At 36.5% G+C, this 15963-nt stretch overlaps 1 protein-coding gene across 12 annotated transcripts in view; it reads right to left on the reverse strand.

Annotated features, from left to right (window-relative positions):
* The window catches only part of ADAMTS6 (ADAM metallopeptidase with thrombospondin type 1 motif 6), a 145395-nt gene that overhangs the window by 91506 nt on the left and 37926 nt on the right, over positions 1-15963 (reverse strand). For all 12 annotated transcript variants that reach the window (XR_014939183.1, XR_004305532.2, XR_014939182.1 and 9 more), the window contains one exon: positions 1941-1984. Coding sequence is in view for 7 of the 12 variants with exons in the window: in XM_085528325.1 (XP_085384451.1) it covers positions 1941-1984 (44 nt within the window). In the remaining 5 variants the exon portion in view is untranslated. The remainder of the gene's footprint in view (positions 1-1940; positions 1985-15963) is intronic.

Consider the following 15963-nt stretch of genomic DNA (forward strand, 5'->3'; position numbering starts at 1 on the left):
TCCATCAGAACAATACTGCTACTCTAAATCAAATCACTGAAGCAGGCGTAAGCACTGAGAGCAGGATGAAGAATCAGAAGAAAAAAGTCTAGCCACTGACAGAAGTGTGTACACTGTTTGCTTTGTACAACCTGTAGAAAACAGAATAATTACAGTTCACATGCCTAACTTACACTATTCTAACAGAGTAGCAAATTCTGAGTTCAACATGGTAATACTTCTGTAACAACAACCATGTTCCTCTGCAAAGTGCACCATGCTGGGGTGGTGAAGCCATCTCTATCTTCAGATTTTTTCACTGAATGCTTGCTTAGTGACTTATAGGACCACACTAATAACATATAATTATGCACTATGCCTGCAGAAGGTGACAGAGATCTAGTAAAGAGTGCAGACTATAGCTCAGATCAAACAAGAACAGAATTGGCCTTCTCTGCTGAAATATAAATGCTGCAGAGAAATCTGAGGCCTATCTCCACTCAGCTCTACATAAGATTCTCTGTTTTAAGGAACTATGACAGAAGAGAGATGTGTGTCCTCCTGTAAAGCCTTCACTTCAGTTTCTTCCTGGAACACCAGTGATTCACATTTGTTCTGACCTTTTGAGACCTGAGACTTCAGTCTAACAGACAGTTTAAATCTGTGCTTTAGCTACTGGAGGTCAGTGGGACTTAAGCATATTAAATGCCTTGCAAAAGAGGGCCATGGAGCTTTACCTCTTCTCCAATACAATACTTATAATGGAAATACACGGTCACAGTTTTAGTGCCAAGGGTCTCATAACAGTACTTTGATACCATACACGATTTGATTTTTGGAGCAGAATTTGCCTTTACATCTGATACAGAGATGACTAGTACACTAAAGACCTGAATTAAAAACACTGCACGTAAATATCAAGCAGTTTGCGAGTGAATGTTCTCCCTTTTAAATTCTCTTATCGCTTGCTAAGACAACTTTGCAGCATCAATGTAGACAGTCTCTTCAGTTTTGTCTCCTCCATGGAGGTATCAAAGGAAACAAATTACGTTTAGAAATTAATAATCATATTTTGCCTTTTACTCAATCAAGCTGTTAACATACTTTGTATTTCCAATTGCCAAAAAAATTCTGATACCTTTCTCCTCACGTAAACTACTTTCCTTTGCCACGAGTGTATTATAGGGAAAGACAAAGCAAATATGATTATCAACTCTCATAATGAGAATATTCACAATCTTAACTAGCAAAACTAGAATTATATCTTTAATTACTTCTGAGTAAATTTGAAAAATGCGTAAACATTAGAGTAGTCTTTGAATAATGTATCTTTAAGGCATTAAAGCATTACTACAGGTAATAACTATATCACAGCAAATAACTTTTGGTGAGAAATTTAGGCATGAAGAGAACAGCCCTGCACCTAGGACTGTCATATGTGTTTCTCTGTTGTCAAAGCATGGTTTTAAGGAGTTTGTCTAATTCTTTGTTCCAAATTCATGGAAGGAAAAGTCTGAATCTATACTCCTCAAGAATAACAGAATAACAGTGTAAATCTTAAGGCCCTTTTCCTTCCTATATTGATTTTTTTTTTTTTAAATGTTCTTGAGGTCTCCTATTTGTATTTTGTAATAGCTCATGGAGAGAGGTTAAACTAAAACAAACAGCACGTTCTTTCCTCTGATTATTGCTTGGTAAATCTGAGTAATCTTCTAGGCTTTAGCAGCATTACAGCTGCCAAAGATGAGATGTCCATCAGCAGCTCATTTAACTTAAACTTCCAGTGACCTATCAAAGCATATACATATCTAGGTGACCTCCTATTGTTCACATTTATAAAACTACAACATTTTGAAAACGTAAACTTAAAAAATATATATTCAGTCAATAAGTCAACATATGAGTATAAAGCAAGGAAACCAACTTCAAAGACAAACTGAAAATTCTGTTTATGATCTTACCCAGAGTTCCACATGGTTTGTTCTTATAAGTGCAGATATCGTATCTGTTAAAGAGAAAAAAAAAAGTAGATAAAATACGTCAGAGAATTAGATTTGTAAGATATTTTGTATATTTGTCACATATCTGTATCATAGATCAAGTTGTCAGACGGCAATCAGCTTAATTATGTGCAGCCAGCTGGTGTCGGCATTTTCTACACTGGTATAAACCACAAGCTGCAGTACACTCGCAGCCGCTGGCTGCAGGCCAGTGGGACACCTGCCAGCAAGAAAAAAATGGTTAAAGTGGATCTTTGTAATCACCAGCTCCATAAAGCAGTCTACCACGGTGTTATGAAGTTACAGAAGCATGTCTCTGGACTGCTACTGCTTCAAAACGCTTGACTTCTACTTTTTGAACATACTGGAATTCTCTACAATCTTGCACTTCAAAACAAACAGTATTAATTGCAAGTCCTAATATTTAGACTTTGATTCTAATTCAAGACAGTAACTTCTGATCATAACACCAAACATTAGAAGTAATCTTAAGAACTGGCACTGTAATTCCCATCTCTTTTTCTTACAGTAATTATACGTGTCTTAAGAGCACACTACAATGAACTAAAATGAAAAACAGACTTCTGCCAAAAGCTAAACTACATATTTAAAGGAAAAAATTCCTTTATTTTAGATATGATCCATCAAATACAGAAACTAAAGACTTTGCGCAGTTGACATGCAAACATCTTCAGTGACTTTGCTAATCAGAATAACAATGTGTCCTGCAACAGTCATAATTCATGAATGACAACTTCATATTTTGAGTTAGTAAATCTACGGTATGGTAGTGACATGAGAACATTCTTATTACATCTTTGAATTTCTAGGATTTATTCTGATTTCCTTGCAGGGTGTTCCAGAAAAACTCCCATTATTTTGGATGGCAAGAGAAAACAAAGACAAAAAGATCTTTATGCTTTAATTTTTAACCTAAATATATACTACCTCCAGACCACTGGCCATTCCTGTTAAATGTAACATAAGTGCTGTTTTCAAAAATGTAGAAGCCAGATCGTGAGATAAATACATTTCAGAGTTAACAGAGTTAATATCTGTCTATAAGCCAAATCCATGGACAAAATAACAAAGCTTAAAATTTGGACCAAATCCAATAAATTCTCTGTGCATGTAGACTGCTGTGACCATATGGAGTCCCTGGGATTTTTAAAGGTACTAAAAATGGATCAGTTTGCTGGATTAAGCTTTAATTTTGAACTCAGATTTCCATATGCATTGATCTCACCAAAGTGGCTCAAACTCTGTCATCTTAAATGCAACATAAAGCCCTCAGTGATGTCCCATTTGCTTTTTCTGGAAAGGGCTGTACTCAAATCAGCATTGCTATACAAAATGTGTCAGAGTATAGTTAGGTTTTGTATGTTACAAAGCTGAAGCATGACAAAGAAAGACTTTTTTTTGAACATTTTCCGCCCTTACTATCCATACAGAAACAAACCAACTCTTTCAGGACAGAGTATGAACCCAATGCTTTTGAAGTTCATGCAGAATGATTCCTCAAAGTAAACAAGGATTGGAATTCTTTAATGAAGAAATCCAAATTTGCATGAATTCTCTTAAATGGAGTTTAGAAATCAACACCAGAAAGTTTGTGCAACTCAGAGTAGTTACTGCTCTTCTCACGCTTTTTAATATTGAATGATAATTGGAAAATTAAAAAAAAAAAAAATCAATTAATACCAAACAAAGACAAAATGGGTAAGTTCCACTATACTCAAATAAAAAGCTGTTACTGACTTCAGTAGAGCTGAAAATTTACTCTTACAGACTCCATCTGCTTACTCTCACATAGGTATAAAGATGAAGGTATTTCCTCACATTCAATTAAGTTTCAAAATGTATTGCTGATAGGAGAAAAAGATGTGAATTAAATCCTTCATTTCTCTTACACTTTTGAAAAACAAAGACTAAATCCTTCTAATTGATTGTGGCAGCTAGTGAATATTCTGCACTATGTAGAGGTTAGCATTCATAAGGAAGACTGATGATAATGAAACTTAAATTAGGATAATTAAATAAAATTAACAAAGATACTTTCTTTTCCAGTCAATACGATATTTTTGCAAGAACAATCCCAGGGAGGAACAGTATTCTAATTATGTTTTAATTAGCTATTCAAATAACCAATTAATCAAAGTTAATACACAGTAATTTAGGCTTCTTCTAAGCAGCACTCACACATTCTCTTCTTCATTCTCAAAAGAAAGAAAAAAAGCAAAGTTTCCAATGTCCACCTGCTCCATTCTCTTCAAGCTGTTTATTTTTCTTTTTTCCCTTTCATTAGCTTCTACTTGCATTTTTTTCTAAAGCTGGTATCATTTTCACGTGCTGAAATGTTCAATTCCGCCATCTGCTACTCTTCGTGATTCAAAAAAAAAAAGGCTAATTTGCCCTTTTTTACTTTGAATTTTCAAGGAATCCATTTAACCACCAAGATCCAATATAATTTTTATTTTTTTTTGTATTTTCACAGAATTTGAAGGCAAAAGAACTATCAACCTAGCTGTCCATACTGCTTGCTTTCAAATCTTAACTGAAGAAAACAGTACAAAGAGGGGCTTCTTTCCACCCATAACTCATAATCAGTAAGAGGCATAGTCCTTACATACACTGTGGGAGCTGTCACACTCATTACATGACTCTAAAAAGCTTCCCTCTGGAAGGAAAACATTTGCTCCTTCTTTCTTTCAGTTCCATGCAAGATGTGGAAGAGAGAGCAAGTCTACAAATACCTAAAACAATTCCTCTCACTAAGGAGCAATATCTGAATGAGATTCAGGATAAAACATGAACACAAATGAGGACAATACAGATCAAAACCCAAAACCCAAACAGTCTTAAGTTAAACTCCCAATTTTGAAGAAAGATCATAGAATCACAGAGTGGTTTGGGTTGGTAAAGAACTTAAAGGTCATTTAGTTCCAGCCCTTTCAATAGACAAAGTTATTTGAAAATGCTTTTAACTTGATCTTGAACACCTCCAACATTAGAGAACCTCCAGAGCTTCCCTGGACAACCCATTTCAGTGTCTCATCACACCCTCAAAGTAAAGAGTTTCTTCCAGTGTCTAATCTAAATCTACCCTTTTTCAATTTAAAACCATTGCCCTTCTCCTGTCAATATACACCCTTGCAAAAAGTCTCCATCTTTAAATCCCCTGCATGAACTAAAAGGCTGCAATAATATCTCCTCAGAGCCTCCTCCAGGCTGAACAACTCCAACACTTTAAAAGCTACCGAATCTTAGTGCTTGACTCAGTAGTTTTTTCCAATACAGTTCATCTGCCTTCCCCCCAACAGTAGTCGTCTGTGAGTGCTCACAGGGATTATTAAGAGGATAGCACAGTAAAAATCTTCCCTGATACACCCTGCTGTTTCTACAGCTTAAGGAACTTCAAAGAATGAATTTGCATCTTTGTTTTTGAATTATTTCTCTCCTAATTTTTCCAGAAACTAGACAATTGCTTTTCAAGGGGATGTTGTTATGATTTTATCAGTAGGATTGAGTTCCTTTGTCCCAAAAGAGATTTCTTCCATGTCGTAATCTTTTTTTTCCTCTTAAATCATAGAAATAAATTGGACTCTGGACAGTATCATATTCCAATGATGTGGCCTTTTCTGTCACCCTCCTTTAAGTCTTAGGGCTTTGTAAACTCTTTGAAGCATATTCAGTTGATTTAACAGTAGCATTAGCAGTAAAAGATACAGGGGTAAAATGATTTACCTCTTCTTTCTTCTGTCTATAAACTGAAGGGTAACAGTGCCTCCAATAATGCTACTTGGATTATGTAAAATTGCCCACTAAAGGAAAAGTCTCTGTTATTACCAGATGTTTGTTAATGGAAACTTCCACTGTGCCAGAGAGATGGACTATCTGAACCAAGTTAGCACTGATATAGTAATATGGAAGTACAGGACTAGAAGTATATACTAACCTTGAAAGTGTATCCACCAAATAACAGCTTAAAAGAACTTAACTAACCAACAAGAACAACCCACAATACTTTAAGTATGAGAAATGAAGCATGAAACAATTCATCCTTCCATTTCTAAATTACAAAAATCAGAAGCGAAAAATTGAGTTGTTTGAATGTCAACATACTCTTTTTCATAAATAGCTGTTTTTAAAAGTTTTTTTTTTTTTGGAAGTGCAGACAATTTCACTAGTCTTAGTGTGTGGAAAAACAGCTATAAAACCAATACCAACATCCGATCAATTTTTGTAATAAACTTTTCATTGTAATACCTCAGTAGTTTACCACTTTTAAGATAATTTGGTCATTCACTACACTTGCACAGGTTACAAACAGTAATACACATATATAACACAATACTTGCTGATCTCTTTCTAAAACTTTTACTACAGTATATGCTTAGACTTACAGAAAGTGGTACACCACAACAGCATTCTGCCTTAAAATAAAGTACACGTCTTATTTGGCTTCTTCCTCAAAAACCTCAAACCAAAAAGAGCTATTTAAACCAAGGAAGGAAAAGCATAATATATATGTTACGCATCACTCAACAGAAATATCTTTTTCTATTATTAGTTTTCCATGTGTTGAAAAATGCCACAGACAACCAAAGTCTGTCTCTGTTGGACTTTTTACTGATACTTAAGTTTGGTGGATAAATGACATTCTGAGTTACAGAATTTCTGAGTTAGAAAAAACATTATCACTTTAATTTCTAATTCTCTGATTTACAGGAAGAGAAATACATAAAACAAAAGTTTGTGAAAGACATTTGAATAGAGAGGTATATCTCTTCAGTGATATTTTATTGTACCATGAGCATATAGAAGAGTTATCACCTAACATAGCAGTTACATAAAAACAGGGGTTCACTAGTGAGTTTGTTTTAAAAAAATTGTTCTATGAATGAGATGAACCTGGGACAGTTCTCACTTGAGACCTACAAGCTACTTTAAAAAAATCACTTCAGTGATAAAAAGTCATCATTGCAAAAAATCAGAGGACAAGGTTTAAAATCTTGTAAAATAAATAAATAATACAGTTAGACTTCTTAATTGTCTTTAGTCAGCTTTGAGACTACGTGTTTTTATATACATTTTTTGCACTTTTGAGGGCACAAAGTCATCCAGACTGAAAACTTACTGCAGCAAATAACAGAGCGGAAAGTGGAGAACAACAAATGCTACAGACTGTAGCCGGTGGTCTGGTATCCAAGACAGACACAGAGCATCTTAACAGGTCAATTACAATGACACAAAAAAAAACCCTCCAATAGCACCAGTAACTGGTTTCATACATGGTCTTTTTGCCTATTAAAGTTATTTCATTGATTAAAATCAGGTAGTGTAAAAATACAGATACAATTCCCTGCTGTCTCTTTGGTTTTCTTCTAGCTGGAATTCTTCTGTATGATGGCTACAAACATGACTACAAAGTCAGAGAGCATCAGTTTAACCACACCATCACAAAACAAATGAACATTCTACAAATTCATTTAGTTAACAATGATAACTTCATAATTTTCTAAATCAAGCTTTATAAGCAAACTCTAGCATTAAATAAATAGTCAGGCACTTGCAGTTCCAGAGTGGCATCACTTCCCTCTTCACTCTGCTTTGATGTCTTCTATGGCAAGATTTTTCTTCCTGTTTTCTATTCTACATATAGGCTTGCTAGCGTAACTTCTCCATGTGTTTTCTCCTGCACTCCTCAATGAACATTCACGGCTTTAAAATGAGCAGATTGACTGGCTCTGCTCATGCTTACTAAGGGTTTGATCAATTGTCAGCTAACTTCTCTACAAAGAGGCCTACACTGTTATAAAAATCCCTTTCAGCAACACCAGCATAGCAGTTACAGCAGCATCAGTACTTCTAGCCTATGCTAGCAACCTAATGATCTGTCTCACTTCTTTACATCTTTACACCCTGCTCCTACTTTTGTGCTTATGCTTTAACTATGTCATCAGCAGTTCAGATACACACAGGTCAGGTATTACAAACAAGGAGCTCCAAACCTTCTGGGAGGCTTAGCCCACTCTATGATAAATCCATCCATTCTATCCAGAGTACATTAACTCTATTCCACACTAGATTTTTTGTTCCCTTCAATACCAAGATTCCTCAACCTTATCACAGAATAAACTCTATGTCAAAGTCAGCATTGTTGAATTCTGAAAAGTAATTATGACAGTCAGGCACAAGGCTTGCAAGCTAGACACCATGAAGCAATAAAACTAACCAGAAAGTTATCTTCCATTACACATTTTATTTTCTATTCCTGGAATAGTTCCTAATCCACTGTCAATTTATATTGGTGCACCAGAATAATCAGAGCTACCTACATGAGCAACAAACATCCACAAATGACAGTCATAACTTTAAAACTATTCAGAGACTACTAAAAGACTCTGGATTTGCCCTATCACAAGACTGTAGATAATATTTAATCTACTGTATTCTGTTCCTCAAAACTGAATTCCTCAGCTTTATTACATTCTCAGTACCTTTCCAAAATTTACATGTATGTGATTACCTAAAGCTGGTTTAGAGTGCAGAAATTTCCTGCTATTTAATCCAAGCACACTATTAATAATATTTGTATCCGTGCATTCAGGAATCAGTCTGGCAACTGATGGATAAAAGGACATTTACTATGAGCAAAACAAGCAGCTTGTAAGGCAGTGCTCCTCAGAGTGTTCTAATGCAAAGAAGTCAGGGAAAGATAAGCAAAATTAATTGTATAGGCATTGTTAGTTGCATCCTGCAACACAGCAGAAAATATGCTAAAACACGTATAAAAAAACAGTAGTCCAGAGCTCAGGCAGGAGGGAAACAGTTAGCAGCTACAATTACCAGCACCGATTTAGTTCTCTTGTACAGATATAAATGAGATAAGTGTAAACATATAAAGCCTAGGATTTAGAAATACTAGTTTTTCATTTTTTGTTTGTACCCTATGAACATTCCAAAGAACAGATTACCATATCTTCCTAGTCAAAATTTCATCGTGTTATTAAACATATGTGGCATGCACAGAAAGCGAACAATCAAGAAGTACTAGGGCAATGATAGTGTTAACACTTTCATAGAGAGAAATATGAGTATCTCACAAGCACAGAATAGAAGAGAATCATAATATTTCAAGTTGAAAAGGAGACACAAGGATCATGGAAGACCACATGGTCTTTGGCTCCACAAAGGACCATCCAAAATTCAATCCCTACATCCGAGAACATTCGTCAAATACCTCACAAACTTGAGCTTGGTACCACCACCGCTGCCCTAAGGAGCATGTTCCACAGCCTCACCACCCTCTGGTGCAGACCCTGTCCCCAGCCCCCATCTGCCCCTCCCCTGGCACAGCTCCATGCCGCTCCCTCGGGCCCTGTCACTGTCACACAGAGCAGAGCTCAGCGCTGCCCTCCGCTCCCTGTAGCCACCATCAGGTCTCCCCTCAGCTCCTCTGCTCTGCACTGAGCAAACACAGGGGCCTCAGCCACACCTCTTATGTCTTGCCTTCTAGACTCTTCTCAAATTTAGCAGCCCTCCAGAGACACTCTCTAGTAGCTTTACGTCCTCCTTATATTGTGGCATTCAAAGCATACCCAGTGGCTGCACAGCCAGAGAGGACAACATCTCCCTCATCCGCTGGCAGTGCTGGGACTGGTGCCACCAGATTACAGCTGACCCTTTGGGCTGCCTGGGCACACTGCTGGCTCACGTTCAACTTGTCATCAACCAAAGCCTCAGATCTCTCCTGACAGGGCTTTCTAGCCTCTCATCCCAATGTCTGTACAGACATGCCCAGCACTGCCCCATTCAGAAAGCAAAGTCCACCACTTGCTCCTGCTAAACTTCATGCTGTTGGTGACTGCTTAGCCTGCCGGTTTTCAATATCTCTGCAAAGCCTCTTTGCTCTGAGGGAGTCAGTAGCAGCAAGAGACAGTATTGAAAGCTTTGCCAAAAATCCAATGCCACAGATAATATCAACTGGCATCCTCTGGTCAGTGGTTTCCATAATATTAATTGTTAACAAATACATATAATTTATAATTTATAATCATATTCCCAGTTTTTCTCAGTGAAAGACTACAGCAAAATTTAAAGTCAAAATCATTTACTTAAAAAAAAAGGTATGGACATAATTTCTTTCCAGCAATCCCAGAAGAGATCCCACCTTCAGCAGTACAGAGGCTACGAAGAATACCCACGTATTTAGTGAAGTTAGCACCATGCTTCCTAGAGTCCTCTTCTAAAAAATGTTCAGGAACTGGAATGGCACGTTTTTGGATTGCCAAATAATTCACTTAATTGACTCAAAACATAATCAAAAATAGAACTGCAGCACATCACAGTCTTCCCTGACCAATCACATCTCCTCCTGTTGCTATTGTTTACTGCTCATTATTTAAACTACTGTGTAATTAACTTGTGTATGCAAAACATGACCAAAGTGGAAGAGTCGAAACCAATCTTAGTCAAAGTACTTGATTTAGAAGTGGGTTGTTAGAGTTAGGGTACTCTGGTTAGGTTGAGGTTGGACTTGATGATCTTGAAGGTCTTTTCCAACCTGAGCAATTCAGTGATCCCACAGTTCCTGTTCTTTAGAATTTCCAAATATGTTGTTAAGAACTGTGTAATATTTCTCACTCTACTTTGTCAAGTAGTTATAAGAGCTAAGTAGACATTTCTTCTGAAAGAATCTCAATAGTAAATGTGTTTTGTCTGCATAACTTATGACCTTGCAATTTTTAAGCACGACTAAATAACCTAAAATTAAAATATAAGCAAATATTTTTCATTGCAGCTAAATGTGCAAGATAGTGAGCCACCTGTACTTTTTTTTTTTTTCCTTACCCATCCACTCACTTAGTACTCTCTTTTTCAAGCTGCTAAAAGTAATAAATGAGAGATTTGCCATTGGTCTGGCTGAAGAAAATGTGAGTCATAGAAATGCAGCCTAGGAATTATTCCAAGAGACATCTTCTTAAGAGGTCAGAAGAAGTATGACATTCACTTGGAAGCTGAATGTGATCAGCTCTATAAAATATCAAGTTCCATAGCATAATAATACAAGTATATACAATAAAGATCCAACTTCAGCAGCATACTGGATGGTCATGAAGCATCATCCCTCCAGCAACTCATTACTAAACAACTCTTTCTAGTTCTGGTGTTAAAGCACCTCTTTTACGCAAGATCATAGCTACATTACCCTGGGCTCATGGAAAATGAAGGGCTATCTGAGTCAGCTGAATCTCTAAGAGATATGACTAAACTAACTTATGTTATCTTCACAGTGCTTTGTATTAAGTTGTTCATATGTCTAAACTATTATACATTCTCTTACATTTGCCTGGCACCACTATTACTTCATGTATATCAATATACATGCCCTCAAAAAATCATTTAGGCTAACCAAAACACACACTTGTAAGCCACTTATTAACTACATCTCACTTGTAAGCCACTAGAAATAGAACTCTTAAATTCCATCTTTCTTGAATAAATCTAACCAGCTTATGTGAATTCTAGACTATCAAAACTACAAGAGTTTCTCCAGAAGCATTGTCACTTCCTTTGTTTTGTTGAGCCATTACGTCAGTTATAGGACTAGAGGAAATAGCCTCAAGTTGCACCAAGCTGAACCTCAATGAGAGGTTTTGAATGTCAGAAAAATTTGAATAACAGAAAAAATTTCTTCTCCAAAAGAGTATTCAGGAGCTTGAATGGGATTCCTAGGGAGACAGTTGAGTCACTGACCCTGGAGGTGTTCAAAAATCATTCAGATGTACTATGGTTTAGTGGCATGATATGTGGACAGTTGTACTAGATCATCTTGGAGGTCCCTCCCAATGTCAGTGATTCTGTGATTCTATTACTTGACCAGAACCAGATGTTTGTAGCATGGCCACAGAGGTTGAATCCTCCCACCAGTATTTCATTAGATTCTGTAGCTATGCAAGAGACGACAGCAGAGGGGCAGTCTGACAAAGTGGCTTCTGACATGGAAGTGCGTATGAAAACAAGGTTTATCTGTGGGACTTCTTTTAGCATTATCCATTGGACCTGTAATGCTTATACAGAACAGTAACTATTATTAGTAACTAACTACTATTAGAATCATAGAATTGCTCAGGTTGGATAAGACCTCAAAGATCACCAAGTCCAACCATGAACTAACCATACTACTCTAACTCTAACAACCCTCCACTAAATCATGTCCCTGAGCACCACATCCTAGCAGTTTTTAAACACACCCAGGGATGGTGACTCGACCACCTCCCTCAGCAGCCTATTCCAGTGCTTAACAGTGCTTTCTGTAAACAAGCTTTTCCTGATATCCAACCTAAACTTACCCAGGTGCAACTTGAGGCCATTTTTCCTCATCCTGTCACCTGTCACCAGAGAGAAGAGACCAACAGTGCCTCTGCAGTCACCTTACAGGTATTAAAGAGAGCCATAATGTTTCCTTTCAGCCTCCCTTCCTTCTTGGCCACCTGTGCACACTGCTGGCTCATATTCAGCCCACTTTCCATCAGTACACCATGGTTCCTTTCCATCAGGCAGCTTTCCAGTCACTCCTCCTCAAACCTGTAGGGTTGCCTGGGCTTGTTGTGACCAAAATGCAGGACCTGACACTTGTCCCTGTTGAAGCTCATGCAGTTTACCTTGGCCCATTGATCAGTCTATCCAGGTCCCTCTGTAGTGCCTTTCTCCCCTCTGGCAGATCAACTCTTCCTCCCAACTTGCTGTCGTCTACATTTATTTCAAGTCACAAGGAAACTCCTTTAAGAAATTTGACAGCTGTTTTTTTTCTAGCAGAAGAATATTCTCACATATCACATATTCTCTTCTTTAAAGAGTACCTAATTTTAAAAAGAATAGTATGGGATGCCTGTTCAACATTTTAACTTTGTTTTCCACATCAGGGTAATTCTGAATATTATAGAAAGCTTAAGATGGGCTTCTCCACTTTTTTTTTTTTCCTTCACAAAAAATGAAGTTACACTTTAGATGAATATTAGTATCATTTCAAATTCAAAAAAATAAAATTAAATTTAAAAATTTTAAAAATCAGCAGAATGAGCTGTATTTAATGAAAGAGAGATTTCAAACTGCAGTACCTATTTCAATCCATAATTAGATGGAAATAAGAAAAGGCATGAAGGTTGTGTGATTTTGTTTTTCAATTATAGGCTGCATAAAGCAAGGCAAAACTTGATTAGCACAATGCACTGAATAAAAAAAGCCAAAACAAGAATCACATGGTGTACAAATGAGTGGCGCACATAAATTATGTGCCTCTGATGTAAGTCGCAAGAATAATCGTAGACACATAGCAAAGCCCAGTTCCTCTTGTTATCATGGGTTTTGAGGACATAGACACAGCATAGTCAAAAGTACTGATGCTCAGAACTGGAACACTTGTAACTTTGAGACTAAGGCATTCTGGCAGTAAAATTTCACTTTCAAATACTTTTCAGTAACATACACAAGGACATGTATTTAAAGATTGAGCATATGCTTACACTTAAGTGGTCTACTGTTGACTTGTATTTGTCTGTAGTGGTAGAATTGGACCCTTAGGCAGGCGGTAAGCCATACCACGAGATCCTGCTTTGATATTAGGAGCACAGAGTATCAGCACAATTATATACCTCCGTCTCACATAAAATTCACTGAAAATTAACTGATGCTTAAATCTTATACAAGGAATTTACACTTAACGTGAAATTAACCCTATTGAAGACGTAGACTCAATTCTGTGAATAAAGATTTGATAATCAGAACCTGTAACATTTTACAACCTCCAGCATAGTTTGCAGCTGTCAAATGTCAGGTAGAAATGATCCTGGGGAGGGGCAGCCAGCACAGTTTACAAGTCAAACTCCAATGCAACAAAGCTAGAAATTGCTAGTATGGCACAATCATTCAGGTAAAAATTGTTGCAGAATTATTAATATTCAAGCACAAGAAACATTTAAAAAAAAAAAAACAAAAAAAACTATTTGAATGCTACCACCTTCAAAGCTGGGTATTTTAAGTCTAAAACACACAACAGCTCAGAATTAAAAAAAAAAAAATTAAAAAAAAAATCATTATCTAACAGCAGTAATAACCAGGGCTCTGAGAAGCAAGAGCCTAATTCTTTAACACAGACTTTGTTAGAACATCACAACTGATGTTCCAATGAGCAGAAGTAGACAGGATCTATTCTATACTCTATTCCAAAAAAAGCAAACCTCAAGTACAGATGGCATTTTGGTGACTCAGAGGGAAGAGTGCCACCTACTGAGTCAACAAATTAATTATAATACAACTAACATAGCACGTATTTCCCATGAAACAGAAAAAGCAAGTTCAAAGTGACATTTAAAAAGTTTTCTATCCCACTGAAAATGTAATCCCTTTTCATAATAAAATGTTAACCCAGTTTATGTAACATGATAGTGAGTCTATTTCTAGACTAATAATACTTAAACCTAAATTATTTCCAAAAAGTTTCAGACGCTTCTGTTCCAATGTAATTTAAGAGCTTTAGTTTCTAAAGGAGGATGTAACTTCCCAAATATGTTGCCTCTCTACAGTCTTTCACTGTCAGACATCAAAACATGAATATGCTCAAAATTATGCACCAAACTGCATCTGGAAAAGAATACATTTGTTCCTCACTTCTCCTCTCCCCTCCCACTCCCCACCTATAAAATAAGATTCTGGAATATGAGTTTAACAATGCTGGAAGACACAACATTTAGAAAAGAAAAACTTGAATACTTTACTGAATATATTGGTTTACTTGACTCACTGATGATCAACATGAAAGACGTACCTTTCTGAAGAAATAAAACAGAGCAGATAAACCACACTTCTAGAAATACATACAGTGGTCAAGGAAAAGTAAATCTACATAACCCGCTGAATGTACCTTGTGTCATTCTCTCAGAAAAATGCAGAAAAAACAGTATGTATCTTAAGATTTTTTTTAATTATTATTGGTTCTGGGTGCTTGAAAACAAATCCCTGCTATGCACTTGACATATTTGCACAGTTTATGATGTACACCCTTAATGTAGTTAATGAAAGTTACTAAAAACTGACCTTAGGCTGCATTGTCACTCTCTTGGAAAGGCATGGGTATATCTTTAATTTTGTTTTGCTTTTCTCAGAAATTCCCTTCTCTTTGAACAATACACTCAACACACAAAAGCTATTTCAGTACAGTTTAATTTAAACAGAAAACTATCCAAACATACAAGTTCTAAAAAGAGTATCACTTCCTCTGATGTTTATAAAGATACTATTTACTTTTAAGAAGATAGACAGAAAAATTGGTGACATTTTGTCACCAAATGCTCCAATCTGTTAACATCAAACCTATATCCATGCCATACCTAAAAGTGAACAAGCAACAGAACAGAGGAGGTGGAGAAAAGGGGGTTTGGGGAGGGAGAGAAATGAGAAGTAGACTCTTGTCCATTATGTATGTTCTACATCTTTGTACACATTTATAAAACAGTTATTTCATATGGACTGTCCTTCTTTGCAGATAGTCTGCCTTTCACAGTAACTAGAGATTCTGAGCAATTAGTTGAATACAAAACTTACATATAACCTCATACTAGCATCTCTGGCATGCCCCAGTCACAAATCTCATTTTTGGACTTGACAAGTTCAACTATTGCATATTTGACAGAATAACAGTCTTACTTTCCTACTTGCCAACAGTGCTTCTGAGGAGAAGTAACTCAAAGTATAAAGCTGTCCACATTTCTGTTTTAAAAAGCCAAAATATGCTTCAAATGTGCTTATCCCCAAGCAACTTTCAGTGAGTTCAATGGATATGAAAACACTCAAGAATTTATTTCATTTATTTATTTTAAGTATGGTGTAGGGATCCTTTATTCCTAAAACCTTGGCTGAGAAACTCTAATCTATTTACTACTAAGATAACATAGGAAAAGGAATAGGAATATGCCTTACTGGA

The sequence above is a fragment of the Coturnix japonica genome, chromosome Z (assembly GCF_054131305.1).
Source record: "Coturnix japonica strain WE chromosome Z, WE-NBRP24, whole genome shotgun sequence".
Classification (NCBI taxonomy): domain Eukaryota; kingdom Metazoa; phylum Chordata; class Aves; order Galliformes; family Phasianidae; genus Coturnix; species Coturnix japonica.